This window comes from Thalia democratica, chromosome 6 (genome assembly GCF_965202585.1).
Source record: "Thalia democratica chromosome 6, ktThaDemo2.hap1.1, whole genome shotgun sequence".
In the NCBI taxonomy this organism is placed as follows: Eukaryota; Metazoa; Chordata; class Thaliacea; order Salpida; family Salpidae; genus Thalia; species Thalia democratica.
The window spans coordinates 6,864,370-6,882,746 of record NC_139170.1 but is presented as its reverse complement, the minus strand read 5'-3'; the positions used below and the strand labels follow the sequence as shown (position 1 = coordinate 6,882,746).

General features: G+C 25.0%; 1 protein-coding gene across 1 annotated transcript; it reads left to right on the top strand.

Moving 5' to 3' along the window:
- The first annotated feature begins 6,252 nt into the window (after positions 1-6,252).
- On the top strand, positions 6,253-13,705 carry LOC145838606 (uncharacterized). Its single transcript, XM_082946225.1, has 10 exons — positions 6,253-6,478; positions 7,882-8,013; positions 9,707-9,927; positions 10,718-10,844; positions 11,176-11,277; positions 11,465-11,531; positions 11,870-11,996; positions 12,394-12,500; positions 13,197-13,371; positions 13,609-13,705. The coding sequence occupies exons 1-10, from the start codon at positions 6,270-6,272 to the stop codon at positions 13,680-13,682; spliced, it is 1,341 nt and encodes a 446-aa protein (XP_082802351.1). The 5' UTR covers positions 6,253-6,269; the 3' UTR covers positions 13,683-13,705.
- Positions 13,706-18,377: the final 4,672 nt, after the last annotated feature.

Genomic DNA, 18,377 nt, shown 5'->3' with positions numbered 1-18,377 from the left:
TTATTTTTTGTTAACTTTACTTGTTTATATTTTTAAGTTTTTTTAGTTTTCAGTAAAAATATTTTAAATACTTCTATGCAAATAATCGCATAAGATGTTTATATAAATAAATAATTTTTGTGTTTTAATTGAATTATGAGCCAACTTTTATATTTCGATAACTTTTCATCGAAACATACGTCATAATACAATAGATTTACAAGGAATTGAGAAAGTATAAACAAGTTGTAATGATGACATGGAAATGTATAAACAAGTATAAACAATAAAAATTACTTAAAGATCACGCAAAAACTTAATTTGTACTAACTGTTTTTTATTTTGAGTTATTTATACTGAAGCTAAATGAAAATTATATTCTTAATTGATAAACAAAATACTAACTATAAAAGTGATTAAAAAAACAGTAATTCCCTAACACATACATAGGTAGTAATACATTTATATTAAAAAAAAGGTTTAGTAGTATAATAACAATAAATATATTTGTTTTAGAAAGTTTTTTAATTTTATCAAAATTAAATTTACCTTGGGATTTTTGATCAACTATTTAAAAAATGTTTTATTATTCTCTGTAGTATTAATTAATACAAATATTTTAAGACATCATAATTTTCGTTATTCTAAAAGTTTATAATTAAACTTTAACTTTTTTTTTAAGTTTTGGAATATTAATAAATTTTTGTTAAATACTTCAAAAATACTTTTCATTTAGGTATAATAAGAATTATTTAAGAAGAAATTTTTTTAAGTAAACTTTTACCAACAGCTGAAATTTAGCTGTCTTATTTTATTTATTTAATATTTATAACAAAACCAACATTTTTTGTTAAGAAAAACAACTTTTGTAATTTTTGTACGTTTGTGGTAAATACAACTTTTCATTTAAATTTAAGTTTTAACTTACTTCCTTTCATAGTAGTAAAATTACTAAATCTTAACTTTAGTTCATGTTTTTATATATGATACTACGAAACAGTCAAAAACTTGATAATTTTAAATAAAAGAATAATAGTTACTCAAGTTAAAAATAACTTAAACATTAGTTATAAACTTAAAATTTATTAGTAGGAACTAAAAATATACGGACAGTTGTGTTAATATATTCATGTTATATAGAAATCAGAAAAATTTATAAAAACGCAAAACTAAATATAAACATTAAACTAAAAACGTTACTCGTTAAAATGTTTTACAACATAAGCACGACTGATTCAATGCCAAAAAACGTTTATTGCGTTAGTTTAGATACTCCATAATTAACTGTATGAAGAGAAAAAATTGGCTTATTTTTGATAAAACACAAACTTTTTACTTGGTTAGTACTAATTCATGACATAGCTGCTTTTGTCTGAATATGAAAACTTTATGCTTTGTAAAACTAGCCTAAGAAAAAAAAAGGAAATGCTACTAGTATGAAAGTTGTGTTTAAAATCTCTTCCATCATTATTTACTTGATGAAAACCTGAAAAGTTACAACAGTTCAACAACTTGGTATAGAGAAGTGACTTTAGGATTGATTTGTATTAGATGAATAATAGACGAGAACTTAGTTTTTATAGAACGTTTGAAATAATAAAACACTAGCCATGTTTTTTTTTAAGTACAATTTTTAAAAAGTTGAACATGAAAAGTTATCTTGTAAGTTTACTATGCAGTTTTAGAAATTATATTTTCTTTAAGTCATAAAATACAAAAAAGTTAAGGATACATTTGATTAGTAGTTAATTTTTGAACTATATTTTAAACAGTAACAGAAATGACGCTTAGAATGATAGAAATAACAAATTTTAATCTAAGATTCGTGAACTAACCTTACATTTAGAGAATTATAAGTTTGAAATAGTTTTCATCATTATTGTAGAGTAATATAACAATACGTACCCTTGATTTTTATGTTAACATAAAATAATTAAAGTTATGAAAACTCGTTTACTAATAATGACTACTAGTCATCTAAATTATCGTTAAAATATTTCTATAATAAACTTCTTCGTATACACGAATGAAACTTTTGTTATTTGTGCAGTAAATTATTTTAACTTTTTGTTTTAAATTAACTTAAAAAAATTTTTACTAAAAGTTGCTGAATAATATTACATAACCAATGGTTTTTAATTTTAGTAACAACCAGTATATTAATAAGTTCTAACTGCTACATAACTTAAAACAAAAATATTTATCTATAGTTTGTATTTTTAGATTTATATATCAATTTTGACATACTAATCAAAGCTGAGTATTTTTTGCAGGTTTTTTAAGCCACTTTTTAAATTTTCTAAAATTTAAAGAAAGTACAAACATTTAAAGATTTTAGAACTTTATATATTAGTTTTCAGTTTAGAGTTTTTAGTTAGCAATAGCCTTTCACGATCAAATTTTTTTTATGTAGAAAAAATTTAAACAATACATGTACGAAGTTATAATTACGTAGAATTTTTCTATTTGTCACGATTTCTATCAAAAAAAGTGTAATCAGAACAGATTACATTAGTTTCTGTTCATAAATAGGTCATCAAAACAAATCTAAGAGTTTTTAACAAAGAAAACAATTTTTTCAAATAGCAGAAATTATATTGCTTTAGGAAAGTTACAGACACTTATTTTTATATGCTGTTTTCGCAGATTTTTTTTCAATATATTGAGTTGTTAATCCAGAAAAGCTCTTTTATCATTTGTAAAATGTTTTTGATAAACATGTTTAGCTTATATGATTGATAAGTAATTAATTTGTTTGAAATTATTTAGAGTTTGTTACTAAGTTGACTTAAAAAAGGATTAAAATGTTTTATTTTAGTACTTATAGTTTGATACACTTCTCTATTTGTTTGTTCAATAAAAATTGTATAACTTGAAGTATTCAGTTATCAAAGAAAATAAAAGTGCGTTTAAATAAGTAAAAATAGTTTTATTTTAGAAAAATATTTTACTTTAAAAAAGTAAAATTGATACGTTTATTTTTGTTACAACTTAATAAATTTAATTAAACTTATAAAAAAGGTTAATGTTTTATATAAATGTTATAAACAAGTGCTGTTGTATGCTAAGATTCAGAAATGATGAATGTTAATATTTCCAATAACTTTAAGGGTCTTTTATTTATAAAAACGTATAAAAACTTAAAGCTGTTATAAGCTTAAAAAATCGATAATGTTATTTGAGTAAACTTTCGTTATGAAAAGTACACTCAGTTAAACTTTACAATAATGGTTATGAGTGGAATCAGTATATTTTTATTTTCTAAACTTAAAATTTATATTAGCTATTATTTAGCTTGTATGTACTCTGTTTTATTATCATTGAAACTTAGCTAAACATGTTATTTAACTTGTAGCATATTATCTTTATTTAATAAAAAATATATAATTAAAGAATTTTAATGATAGTCGAAGTTTGAATTAAAGTTTTAACCTGTTTTATAACAATATTTTTTTCATAGTTGATACTTAAAAATGCTTGAACACTTCATTTAGGCAATATTTCGTTGTAATTTAATTTGAGTTTTATTAAAATTTAACTAAAGATTATAATCATCTTAACTTCTTTTAAGAAAGCAAATCTAGTAGCTTTGCTTAACTAGAACTTTTTTATAAAATTGCATTTCGACTATTTCCTTAAATAAAGGAAGACGTTTAAAACGTTTTAAATACACTGCAATAAATAAGTATTCATTCTGAAACTAGTTACTAAAACAACAGTTCAAAAATTATTCTGAATAAACAAACTTTAGAGAAAATATTTTTAACGCAACTAATTCAACTTTTTTCGAAAATATTGTAAAGCTTTTTTATACATAAGTGATAAAGTAAAATTAAAGTAAAACAAAGACTTTAGTTTTATGAAAACCAAACAAACCAAATCGACAAATAAATAATATTTTTTGCTTGTTAGTTTAGTACAGAAGCATCTTTTGAAATGGTCATTGAAGATTTTTTTAAAGTTGTTATTTCTTTTTTTTTTTAAATCAATATAAAAACTTAGTTTTCAAATCATTTTTACATTATTAAAAATTTTAAGTTTGTATAAAATAAGCTATAAGGCAAAATAAATACACTGCATGAAGTTCAATTAACAAGTTCTCTTATTGATTTCTAAAAGGTACATAACAGGCAATACTAAATCAAATAAAACTAGTTAGTTGTACTAAAAAGAATATTCCTGACAACACTACATATAATAACATATGTCTGTTATATTTGAAATGACTATGTTTATCTTTTATTTGTTTAAGACTTTTTAAGACTGCTGTTAAGACTGTTTAATTGTTTCATGTAACTAGTCTTTTTAAATATAAAAGTTAAGACATAGTAAGAAAAATGCAGTTTATTTTTTTAGTACTACGTTAATGTTGCGTAACTTTTATGCTTCTATTGTCATTGTGGTTAACCTTGTATTACAATATGCTAGATAAACCGTTAAAATTATTATGTTAAGATAAACTCAAATTTATAATAAAAAGTAAACAAGGTTTTATTTGTAAACATAATAATACAAATAAATGAAAATTAATTTAAAGATAAGCTTTACAACTGAAAATATTTGTATTAAAACTTTTTAATTCCTTACGTCTCTTTAAAAAAATTTATTTCGTTTAAAGATGAAATATGCAATTAGTGAAAATGGAAATGTTATGTTTTTCCTTTTATCGCTTAATATATTTGATATGTTGTTTCTTATGTTATTGTTGTAATCTCTTTCGTGCGTTTCAACTAACTTGTATAAAGTAACTTTGTTAACTTTCAAATTGTCGTTTGTTTTAGTTTGCTTGGTTATAACTTATAACCATTCTCTTATAACTTATAAGAGAATACAAACATATATTTTTAACTATATAAACATTTAAGTTGAGATTAAAATAAGGTTTTTTTTCTATATAATTATAAGTTATTTATTTTTTTGATCTGAACATATTTATTCTTAATAAATACGAGATTTATTGAATTATCTAAAAATAAATATCAAAATATAAAAATTAAAATTGTAAAATTGCCTACAAACCCATTTCTGTTGTGGTTATAACATCTAGTTTTGAGTGCTGTTATTTAAACATATATTTAAAAATGACCAAGATTAGATCAAAAATTAAAAAATGAGTTTATCTTCTCTATACCTATGGGTTGTTAACCTATTTATGTATAAATGACTAATTGTGTTCTACTTAATGACGCTGTTTAATTTATAAGTCACCATATAAGATAAAAATAAGTATAGTATAAAATATTAAAAGTAAATAATTGCTGTAGAAGTTTAGCTGTCAAAATAGTGCTATTTTATTAGTTTTTAGCATATTAAGTATATTGTGTAAGTGAAACACAGAAAATATTTTTGTCAACAGTAGCTATCTTCGAATTGTTTTCAATTTAATGAAATAAAGTGATAACATTTAGTTTAAAAAAATCTTTATTTAAAACAAATATTAAATGTTAATTGGTACATGCTTTTTAACAATTTAAACACCAAATTTTTTAAACGTAAATTAATATATTCTAAAACCATTTCTGTGTTAAAATATATCACAAAAGGTTAAAGTTTTTTAAAAGTTTTTACTAGTCGAAAATAGTCGAAAATTTTGTAGATGAAATATTTTTTAAGTATAGTTTGAAATAAACATAATTATAGATTTGATTAGTTTTTTTTTTGATAAGCAATACAAAAACAGACTATATTTTAGTTAGACGTCATTGATTAAATTTTAATTAAAGAACATAAAAACAAAAATAAGTAAGACATCTAAACTGTTTACATTTTTAAAATTTTAGTATAATCTTAAAGCTTTCAAAAACTAACAACTATTTGATATTTAAAAAAAGAACATTTAAACCTTAAGTTAATACAAAATCACTAAAAATAAAGTTTAAAAGAAATTTAGGTTCGATACTAAAGGTTCTTAAATTAAATTTTTGACAACTAATGTAAAATTGAAAATAGAATAAAGAAATGAACATTTTGTATTTCATTTATAAACAAAAGATTGTGTGGTTTCACTTTCTCATGTTTGTGACTTGCATTCATTTTTACTTCCTGCAAGTTGCATTCACTCCTTCAGTGCTGCTTTCAAAGTTTGTTGCAACTGGCTTTTTTTTCAAACTTGTTGTCTTGTCAGTCAACTTAATAACAAATAACATTTTTTTACAAACAGTGTTATCTTGAAAATTAAATTCGTTTTAAAAAGTTATACAGATGAGCTTTGTTTAAGAGTTACATTAAACTTTTTTTTTTACTCTGACAAAGATTTTTATCAACAGCTGTATAAAAAATTACCAAATAAAATGAACACTACGGCAGCATCCCTTTTCGAAGTCACCGACCTGAATCCGAGATCGGATGACGTCATTCTGAACACTGACGTCATGTTTAGTGACGTCACAGGTAGGTGCATGGCGAGGAACGAGAGAAACGGAATAGTAGCCCTGGTCGTCCTGCCCATACTGGCCTTGCTGGTCAACTCAGTCATGATACTGGCCAGCTATTTTCACAGGTCACTTTTTTATATGTACTTTCATAAATTTATTAAGTCTCTGTTACAAAATGTGAGATATATGCACCGATGTTTTTGTTTTAAGAAGTCACTTTTTTTTCTAACTACGAAGCAAGGTTATTGACAACTTTATTTTTTCTTAGTAAGCTTAAAAGGCTGTATAGTAAAGTTAATTATAGTTTTATAATATTTTTATTTATAAGTAACTATAAAATAGTTTTAAAGGTAGGTATCACTTTAATATACAGAAATGGCTTAAATAACATAGCTAGTATGATAGATTTGCTGTATACTTCAAAAGTGGAACAAAAAGATGTCTATCTTATTAAAATTGATGAAATTAAAAAGTTTAAATCTTCTTCTAAGTTTTATAAGCTTTTGTAAAACTTATTTTCTTTACTTATTGTAGTTTTAGTCTAAAATTAGTCTTTAAGTTACGCTGTTTAATAAAAGAGATTACTAAAATACTACGTATAAATTGTTTTTAATATTTAAATAAACCTCAGAGAACTAACATTACCATTAGTATTATTGAACTTAAGTTTAAAACTATGAATGAATATTTTACTAAAAATCTTTATACTATTATTTAATAAATTTTACTTTACTAATATAAAAAACGTTAATACCGCAGACACAACATTTATATCTGAGTCATTCTTCCGAGCTATAAACAATATAGTGACTAATACAACAACAAACTTTCTTAAACTAGATTAAAAAGTATATAACTAAATTTTTTTTTTGACTAAAAATTTTCTTTGTATGACCATTACTTATTGTTCACTGAAAACAGCTATTGAACTTAAGAAAATTTAAAGTATTCAAAAACAACAAAAATTGATTTTTACTATTACAAATAAAAGTTATTGTTAAGTTTGACTAACTTTATAAAAATGTTGAAGTATTCAAAAATATAACTTTTCAGTTTAGTTAGAATAAGTACACTAAAGTTTTTTAGTACACTGCGTGTTTAAATAACATAGTTTAACTGAATTTATAACTAAAAAATTGTTGTATTAAAATCTAAATATTTGTGATTGTTAAAATACACTGTGTTGTATATTTTATTTAGTAGTTTTGTAATCATATCAAATAAACTAATTGTTATGACTATTATATTTATGAACATTATCATACTTACAAGTAAAACATAGTTATAGGTACTTACAGAAAATCATTAAAAACTAAAGTTTTTCTTTCGAAATAAATGTAAAATAAGTTTTCAAGTATAAATAAATTTAATTGACAATATTTTAGAGCCTCATTGTTTTAAAACCGTGATCAATAAACTAAACCAAATGCTAAAAGTATACTTAAAACATACATAGTCTGTAACACCTTAGTCAATAAAAAGTTTGTAATTCTTGATAAAAATTACTCACCATGGTTGTACAAAACAGGTCAAAACTGAAGAGGAAAAACATTTATTTGTACTTGTACAGCACATTGATAGCAAATGTGATATTTTCAATTCTAGCTATTTACCAGATACTAAATCATCATTTTCAATTTGAAAAGAATCCGGCAATTGAGTAAGTTTTTTGCTTTCTGATAACTATTTATATTATAAATCTTAAAGTTTTTTTCATACAAGTAGTTAGAGAAAACTAAAAATATTCCAATAGTACTACTTTTTCAAATAACTAATAGATAAGAAGTTTGATGGTCAGCTACAGACAAAGTAAATATTGATTACTAAAAAAAAACTTTACAAAAATAGTTTAAAATCAAATAAATTTGGCAACTTGATTTTATTTACACTAAGTTTTGCATTTTATATAATGAAATTAAACTGTTTGAAAAGTTGTTCAAATATAAAGGTTTAAATAAAGTTGATTTCAAGAGAAAGAAAAAAATTCAATTATTTATTTTTAGTTGACGGGACAACACTAATATTTTCAAGAAAAACTTTTTAAAAACAACAAAGCTATAAACTTTTCATGGTTAGAATGTACAAATTTGCTGTTTATTTAATTGTGGTAGTTTTTAAAGGACTATTTTAACTTTCAATTTTTTTTTTTTATATAAATTTGCAATAAAATTTTGGCTGGCAATAGTTTTGTAATAATCCAGCAAGAAATGATTTTTCTTTGATAATCATGCTAACTACTTACAAAAGACTGCTGATTTCTGACTTGAAGAAAATAAAGCTAGTATATTAAGCTTTGAATACATTTTTGGTAAAAGTATTAGTTGCTTTTAAATTTATGACAAAAATATTAGTTTTCAATTTTATAACGGTCAAAGAAAATAGTATTTTACTGAGCTAAAACAACTTGTGTAAAAGTAGGATGAAGTAAAAACTGTTTAAAGTAGATTACTAACATAAACTAATTTTTAATTAATTTTTTTTTTAATAAAACATATGTTTCAATTAAAACATTTAGCTTTAATTATTCAAATCTTTCGAACGATTAAAAAAAAACTCTTTAAAGGTAAAAAGTTCGTAGATAATAGAGCAATTGAGTTTAATTAAGGTGGTAATACGTACTGGTAAAATATAAAGTAATTAAAAAATTTTTTTATAGTTGCTAAATTATGTTAATTCTAAAATAATTTAATGTATTAATACTTGATATAAAAATTAAAAAATAAGTCCTTGAAACATTAAACATTGCTAAAAAAGGTTAAATAGGTACAAGTATTAAAATAATAATTGTGAGTTGTAACTAACTTAGTAACAGAAGAAAAGTAATAGTTATAAACATAAACGTATAAAACATAAAATTAATTGCAAAGTAAGCTTTTTTATTTTCAGGTATATGTAGTAAAGAAATATTTTTATTAAGAAGACTTGTTAGAATGTTGTATTTTAAAGTTTTTTAAGCTAATGTAGTAACCCGTTTTATTCACAGCTAGTTTAGAAGCAAAAGGACTAGTAGAGAGATTTTGTATCAATTTATATTTCTAAAGGCAAACTTGGCAGAGAAAAAGTTTACAACAGTTTATCACATTATCTGAAAGAAACTTTGTTAGCATGTACTAAACTATAAAATTATGAAAAAATTAAAACCATACCGCATCGCGTTTTAAAGCTGTTTATATAGTACTCTATGTTTTCAGAACATTTTATCTTGTAAAAAAAAACAAGTAAACCAGATTTTCAGCTCAAACATGGCCATTATAACATATAAAATGAAATAAACTTACCAAAGAATAAAATGAACAAAAATATGTAAAAAAGATGTTTTTAATTCATGATACAAAGTTAATTGTACGTCACAGTGAAAACTCGGCCGTCAAGACGTGGTGGACGTTCCGCAAGGCCTCCACCCACGCCGTCTTCCTGATCATGATCGGAAACATCGGCATCCTGGTGTCAGCCATCCATGACGGGTCGGTGCTGGTTGCCAGGACGACCGCCACCTCGACCCACCAGGTCGACAACAAGAGGGCGGCAGAGAGGCTGAAAAACCAGAGCAAGAAGACAGTGTTCTTGCTCGCTTGTGAGTTTGAGTTTTTTTATGTATTTGTTTTTTAACTTGTATCTATCAATTAATGTTTAACTGTTTTAACTTTTTTGTTTGATATTAACTTATTAACATTTTACAACTTTAAAATATTTGAATAGATTTTGTTTTTTGTGAGTTTTTCTCGATTATTTTTTTTGTCAGTCTTATTACTAAAACATTTAGCCAGTATTTTTATCATTAATCCCACTGTATTGTATTTTTACAAGCTTGAGAAATTTTTGATAAAGACTCAACTTTTCAAACTTTGAATACATATATATTTTGCGTTTAAGCAAAAATGCAGTATGTAAACAAAAAGTTGAATATACTTTTTTGATTTATAATTTAATTAAGTTTTTCTAACGACTGAAATTTTTGTATATATTATGACTCACCTTGTGAAATGAAGCTTTAACTGTAAAACTGTTTAGTAACTGTTTTTATATGTTTAGAAATTATTAAATTAGACTTAAGTATTAACAATAAAAACTTTTGATGTTCAGAAAATCATTTTTGAAGTATAAGTACTAACAAAATATTTTTTTAAAACCAAGTTAAGTTTTACACTTAATAGAGTTTCACGTGGTTTTGTTATAATCTTTTTATGGAATAATAAAACTCAATGTATGTACATTTAATTTTCAGTTTTACTTCATACTTTTTAAAAGATCTTTGAGTGAAAAAACCATTAATACGTACAACAACTATTCGGTTTCTATTTTAACAAGTACACTTTTAAGAAACAACAACTTACAAACTTGTTAGATAAAATATTATTTTCAAGCGATATGGATTATACCTTCCATCTTGCCGTTTGCAGCATTAGCCGGGTGGAGCTGCAAGAACGAGTGTGAATGTTTGACCAGGTGCTACACACTGGACCAACTGCATTCTGCCACTAGAGTGTGCAGGTGAGCAGTAAAATTTGCTAAATTGCTCTTAAAAAGTACAAAAAATACAAAATACATAAGTTTTAATTCATATACAACTATTTTTAAGTAACTGTATTTACAAATTAATGAATAAGTTATTTTAATTACATTTTTTATATAATATGAAGTTGTGAAAAATAAACTTTATAAATATGGTGTATAATGTTAAAAGTGGAAAAACTAATATTGTTACGAATAACTAACTTACTTCAAAAAGAGTTTAGAGTAAAAAACTACGCTTAAAATATTTAAATTACACAATTGTATGATGATAAGTGTGTCTAACTTAAAGTTTTTTTTTAATGTTCAGTCGAATTTGGGTGCCGATGACTGCCGCGTACATGAAAGTTGTCGTCGCTTTCTGGTTTCTCGAGTTTGTTGTTCTGTTCGGGTTGATCATAAGAACTTATCGGTGAGTTTAAAAAAATATATACATATATAGCTGATAAACATGTTGGTTTTATTTTACTACGAAGTTAAAGTTAATTGAAACAGTAAAACTTTTACAGTTAATTTAAAAACATATGCCAAGTTAACTCATTGATACTGAAAACAAGAAAGATCATTTTAATAAGTTTAATAACTTTTCATGAGTATAGATCTTCACTGTTTGACAACACACCAAAGCCGGAAGACATGGTTATTGAACACAGCTACCATAACGATGTGAGTTTGTTAAATAAGTTAATAAGAAAGTTCTTTTTAAATCCCACGATAATACAAAAACACTAACGAAACTATTTGAGCTGAGCTTTTAGCAGGACGAAGTAAGCTGAGGTGTAGTTATTCGATGTTTTTTTATATTAAATATAACTCAATTGTTATTTTGTAATTGTTTATTTTCTGGTACGTAGTTATAGTTATTTTATGAACAAATGAAATTATTTTTATATTTTTTCATCTTTTTACAATGAAAAGCATAAAACATTAAAAAAAGTTTTACTGGGTCAGAAGCATACTTTTAACAAACTAAATGTTTAAATTTCTATTTTCATTTTTAACAGCAGAACAACACAACACCCAACCACCTGACGGTTCCGACTCAAGATCACTCAATGACGTCATCACTTGCGTACGAAACCAGTGACGTGACTGCAACCAACACGAGAGCTAGGAAGAAGGAAAAACAAAGTAAGTAACAAATGTGACTTAATAAACTCTGTAGAGCATTATAGCTTTGCTTGATAGTAAAACATCAAGAGATATCTAATTTACAGAAGCAGAAAAATATAACTTTTATGATTTGTTCTACTTAAATATTTTTTTTTGCATTTATGAGTAATTTAAGCGAAATTGGAAAAAAAAAACTTTTAAAAGCAGTCGATAAAAACTACAACATGCATGTGATTTGCTTAAAATCTGTTATAAACTACATGAAAAATAAAATTTTAGCAATATTTTCATTTGAGAACTTACTAAAGCGATGTCAAAAAGAGTTAATAACAGTTAAAAACATTACCTGGTTTTACTTTAAAGTAGTTGGTTGAAAAAGTATGGTCTTAATTGTTCATCAACGTTTATTTTCTAGAAAAGAATTTGAAAAGAAAAAGAAGACAATTGAAATGGTTAAGGCAGGCGGCCAAACAATTATTCTTGTTAACAATTGCCTTCTTTATCTGTACTGTACCTGTTGTTGTGAGTTTTTTTAAGAAAAATTAAATCGAATAAAAAAAGTCAAATTCTGTTATTATTTCATAAGTAAAAGTTAAGCGTAAAAATTTTCAGATTAATTTAAATTTTTTATTTCAGCATATTTTTTTCTAACTAATAAAAACCAAATTCATTAAGTTCATAAGCTTTTGCGAAGTTTTTTAACGTTGTTGATGTAATTTAATATTGTTAGCTAAAAGCAAAATTGGATTACAGCAAATTTTTCTCATTGTAACTAAATGTAGTTTTTGTACATATTTTATAAATAGGGAAATTAAAAAAAATACGTTTTAATACTTTGTTTTTAGTGATAGTTTGAAAAAAATATGTAAAAACGTTTAAATAAAGTACTAAGTTGTCGTCAAACTGAACAAAGTTTGTGCATTCGAAATTGCAAAATAAAAATTTGTGCACACCAATGTACAATTTTCTCATAACGTTTAGTGTTAGATTTAAAACTAGCTTTTTAACCACTTAAGACCTTTTTTTTTTTTGCTTTTCATCCAGAACTCCAGAATGTCTAGTACAAGTTTCAAAATTTTAAGACAATTTTTCATGCACACCAAAACAGATCTCGTGCACACCAAAAGTGCATCAGAGCACACTTTGACGACCACTGCTTTGTAGTACTAAAAGCTATTACCTGCAGTTAAAAAAAATTAGCTTAATTTTTTTATTCAGACTGGAATATTAATAGACTTTTCAATGGAAAAACCGATGGAGACAATTGTGTCTTCAGTATTGCTTGCACTGCCCTTGCTATACACGATAATATGTCCTTTTTTGCTTATGAAACACTTGGGAGGGCTTAAAATAGCTTTGAGGAACCTGTTCATAAAAATGACTACATTTAAAAGTTTGTTATTTTTGTTTTAGTTTTAAAACATACTTTGAAATTGTTAATTGTAATATATTATTTTATATTGAATTGTCAAGGTATAATTTGTGTAAAAATATTTTGGTAGTTGTGTAAAAAATTATAGTCGTATAGCTACGTCTAATTCTTTAAAAAAAAAATTTTTGTTAAATGCAAGTAGATTTTTATAAGTAATCGATATTTCTTTATCCAAAAATACAAAATTATTTTTTGTAGCTCATAGAAAGAAAAAGAGAATATCTGTTGGCGATATTAAACCAGGATCACTTTTCAGCAGTGTTACTAAATAGATGTCAGCGATTTTCAATAAAACCTACTTGAATTTGAGATTTTATATTTACGAAAAAATATGTTTACATTTAAGTTAGCAGCCTTGCTGTAGGCAGCTCTTTTATTACACTTTTATGAAAAAAAAAACTCGAAGATAATTAAAGTAAAGCTTACTTTATATAGTTTGAAAAACGATTTCATTACCTTTGTTTTTCAATTTTTCTTAACTACCTTTGGTTTTTCATACAAGTTTAAATAAATAAGTTGAAAAATAATTAAACAACAAAGCCTTCAAAAATTTGATTATAACTGTTTTAGTAAAGTTTAAAACTAACTCTAGTAAAGTTTTTAAATTAGTCTTACTTAAGGTTGTTACTTAAACTTATTCTAGTCAGTATAAACTAGTTATTTTTTGTATAAGTTATATCATATAACACTGTATCTTTATCTTTAATTACATAATTCAACCCTTTGAGTTTTATCTGTTATTTAAACTAAAATCTTAACCTTAAGTTTTAATAATATATATATATATATCCATTAAGTGCTTGTTTAGCAAAAAAACACTATCTAATCCAAATGAAAAACAATCTAAAAGTCATTTTGACACACCTGTACACATTAATATATAGTTTTATTAGTTTTTAAAACTTTAAATTTATGATGACGATTGAAAGCTAAGATTCATAAAAACTAAAAGTACAAACAAAGAACTTTAGTTATCTACAAGTTATCTCGTGTCTAAGTTACTGGTAAAAATAAATAATACTAATACTGTTGATATGTACTAACTTTACTTTTTAGTGATAATTTTTCAATAATATAACTTTTAGTCAGAAGATAGCTTGTATCAAGGATCAATGTTAATTTTTTTCTCGATAAAAATTCAAAAGTACTTTCGTTTTATTTTAACATCATCAAACAATCTCACAAGTATTGACAATTATATGTCGAAGTTAAAATGGAGTAGTACTTGTTGTCTACTGAAGTAAAAAAAAAATAATTTTGAAACTAAATAAACATTTACAATGTCTTGTTAACTTGAAGAAAAAGAAAAAAAATATTGTTATATAGATATGTTTTATTTGCAAAAGTCGTATAAAACTCAGTTATGACAAGAAAACATAAAGATAAAAGTTTAAAAAACCAATGATTCAGGGACCTTATTGAAGAAGTTTTATAAAAATCATTGTTCATAAATCAAAACCAAAACAGAAAAAAAAATCTAGTAGGTAGCCGATACTTCTCACAAAGTGAAAGTGAATACTAAAAAAGTATTTACTTACTTAGAAAATTATCAAAAAAACGCTGAAATTTTCGCTTGATCCATATCGTACCTATCACTACCTCTCTGGTAGGCGGCAAGTTAACCGTCCCTCAATGTAGGCATCCAAATAACTACAAACGTATCATACTTATAAAACAGGATTATATATATAATTATATATATAAAATCATATAAAATATGATTTTATAAAAAAGTTATAAAACATATTTTCCTTATTTATCTGTGAACTAGTCTACTTAAAACTGTATGTAATGTATACATGTTTTGGTGTTACTGTAGTTCCAGTTTATCTTAAATACTGTTTTTGTAAAGTTGCTTGGTATAAAATCTGTAAAACCTAGCAAACTTCTATACTTTTCGGTCTACGAAAAATTCAAAAACAAATGATGTAGGCTTAATGTAGTATTATACTGTGGAAAAAAACTCGGTAATTTAATTTATATTTTTTCATCTTAAGCACATTCAAACAAAGTAACTTTTCAACTTACAAAACCAACGCTTGCTGGATTTTAATTTAATTATTCTCGTAAAAAAGTAATTAATTCTTAAAAACCATTTCGTGTCCACTATGTCAGCCATTAGGTATGATTCTCGCAGTTTAATTTAAAAACTTTTAAATCTATTATTAGGATCCTTATACCGTCAGACCACACAAAAATAATAAATTTCATAGAAACTTTTGTAACACTACCATTTAGTTAACGTTTTAAACTTATCAAGTTATTTAATATACTTTTTGTTATGTTCCTAATATTTTGCTAACATTTTTAAGCTTTTTCGTTTTAAAAAACTTTCAAAAAAACATAAAAAAAAAACAAAAAAAAAACTCTTTGGTTTGTGTGTTTTTATTTGTATACAAGTATCCAATACTGTTATAGTTTAGGTTAGTTTATGTAGTTGTTAGTTTTTAATTGGATAAATGTATTTAATCTTAGATTTGTTAATTTCATGGGCAGTTGTTCACTAAGGTGTAAGTGAGGTAAGATTTTAATATTTGGATCAGGTAGTTGTGGGTTTTTAGTTGGATATGTGTATTTAAATTTTGATTTACTTCTTCATTAATATTTAGCTCAGAAATGATTTAGAATAAATTAAACTGAACTCAGGTAGATGCAGATTTTTAGATAGAACACAGGATTAAACAGGCTGCGTTGTTTTTATAAATTTGTTTTTTATGTAAAACAATGTTTTAGAATTTAATTAATAAAAAATGCATTTTGTTTTTTCGCATCTTTACATGTGATAGTTTCACAATTAGAAGTAATTTATTTTGTAAAAAAACTTTATTTGTTTTAAAATAACCAGGTTTATTATATTAATTTATTTTATTGTTACATTACATAAAATATACAAGTAAATGCCTAGCATGATTTTGGACCAATATCGAGCTGAAATTAGCCTTTCTATCCCCCCTCCTTTGGTCTTAAGACCTTAATTAAGTGATCACGCTTTTTCAATATCAAAATCATTTCAAAGGAGATTTTGTACCCAATTTAAGTACATGGGATTTTACCTAACCTAAAAACCCACTGCACTTACTTAGGCTTTACTTTTCGTATATATATATATATATATATACGAAAAGTAAAGTGCCAGTTTATCTTAAATACTGTTTTTGATATATATATATATATAAAAGATTATATATGAAAAGATTTATGAAAGATTTAATTTATCAAATTAAATAACTTTATTAATATATATATATATATAGATAGTTTATTAAAATGGCGATTTTAAAAATTCTGGAACATATGTTTCATAAAGCTTTAATTTTTCATAAAGCTCTAATCATCAGCCAGTTATTTTCAAAATAAAATCACTGTACTAAACAAAGATACAAAAGTTATGCAAAAAAACAAAAAACAGTATGACGTAATATTGTACATTACAAATATTCAGTACAAAAATCGATCTACCTTCTAACTAATCAAACAACTAAAATTAACGAAAACAACAGTTAATTGACTATAAAATGCTTCAAAATTTGTTGTGTTTTAATAGAAGCTTTTTTATATGTCGACAAGACGATATAAATTCGCTTCTCTTATTTAAACAACCTTCATTTTTTAACGCATACATAACGGCTGTTGATTCAATAGTCATTCTTTTAAGCACAGCCTGCAAACAGGGTTGTTACCATCTGCTATTGGCTGTGCTCTTTTTATCACCTCCCAAGTTAATTTAAAATCAATGTTTTTGCGCTTAAGGCCGCAAACATACTTCGAAAGCTCAGTTTCATTTTCGTATACACCACCTTTAAAGGATTTTTTATGGTTGGCATACCGAAATCTGAATTGAGTGGAGCATAAGCCGATGTAGAACTTCTTTTCAAGGTCAGAGTTAACTGTTGCCTTGTAAATAATGTTCTCTGACCGGCAATTGCCCCCCTTCAAATTGTATTTACAGCCACCGGCGCAATTACACTGATCTTTGATTGAATTACTTTTGTTTAAAATCCTTTGATTATGTGACTTAATTAATCTCTCCAAATTCGCCATACATGAATAACTGATTCGCATATTATGTTTGTTAAATATCTTTGATAATGGGTTATTTTTGTTGAAATGTTTTTTTACTAGATTTATAAATTCTCTGCCGATGTTTGTTTTAACTGAAGTACAGAATGGGGGATTATACCAAATTATATTTCGCTTTCTTTTACTTTTATTGGTCGTTTTGTTTTTTTGCTCCGTTGTTTCAAAATTAAGTTTATCATTGTAACCGCATTTTTTCATTATTAGTTTGTAATCTTGTTTTGTCTTTAAAAAGTTTTCTTCGTTGCTTGATCTTTTATTTAAACGTTTATTAATTATTTTTGGTATTTGGTTTATAATATTTTTTGGGTGGCTAGAATATTTATTTATATACATAATTTTTGCGTTTTTCTTTTTATAAGGCATATAGGAGAGATCATGCAAGTTGAGCTTCACATCCAGGTAGTCAGTCGTCAACATTGGTGATTCAATAGTGACTCTTAACCCCATAGACTTGAAGAAGGCGTGCGTTTGTTTTTTTAGCCTTTCAACTATAAAGCCAGAAGAATTGGGCAGTACAGCTAGACCATCGTCCCTGTACAACCCAACTCTTTCTAAACCAAAGATATTCTTCAACCCATCTAACAAAAAAAGACTTACTAATTCACATAACTCTGCACCCATGAACGATCCCTGCGCTACATTAAAAAGAGAGCTGGTGTTATTTGCTCTCTTCTTTTGCCACAGGTTTCCTTCTTCATAAAGTACTGATTTACATGCGTTTTTTATTAGACTTAAGTCTTCAGTAGGTACGCTAGTATAAATATCAGCAAATTTTAGTGATTTTATTACCAATTCTTCGCTGATAGAAGGATAAAAATCGACTACATCAAACTTAAAAAAGCTGTACGTTTGTTTTTCCAAACCAGTGAACCAATTTAAGACTTGGT

Bases quoted from the DNA above. Each gene is read 5' to 3' on its own strand.
- LOC145838606 (XM_082946225.1), top strand. From the start codon at position 6,270: ATGAACACTACGGCAGCATCCCTTTTCGAAGTCACCGACCTGAATCCG. The intron at 9,928-10,717 runs GTGAGTTTGAGT...ATTATTTTCAAG, and splicing joins GACAGTGTTCTTGCTCGCTT to CGATATGGATTATACCTTCC. The intron at 11,532-11,869 runs GTGAGTTTGTTA...CATTTTTAACAG, and splicing joins AACACAGCTACCATAACGAT to CAGAACAACACAACACCCAA.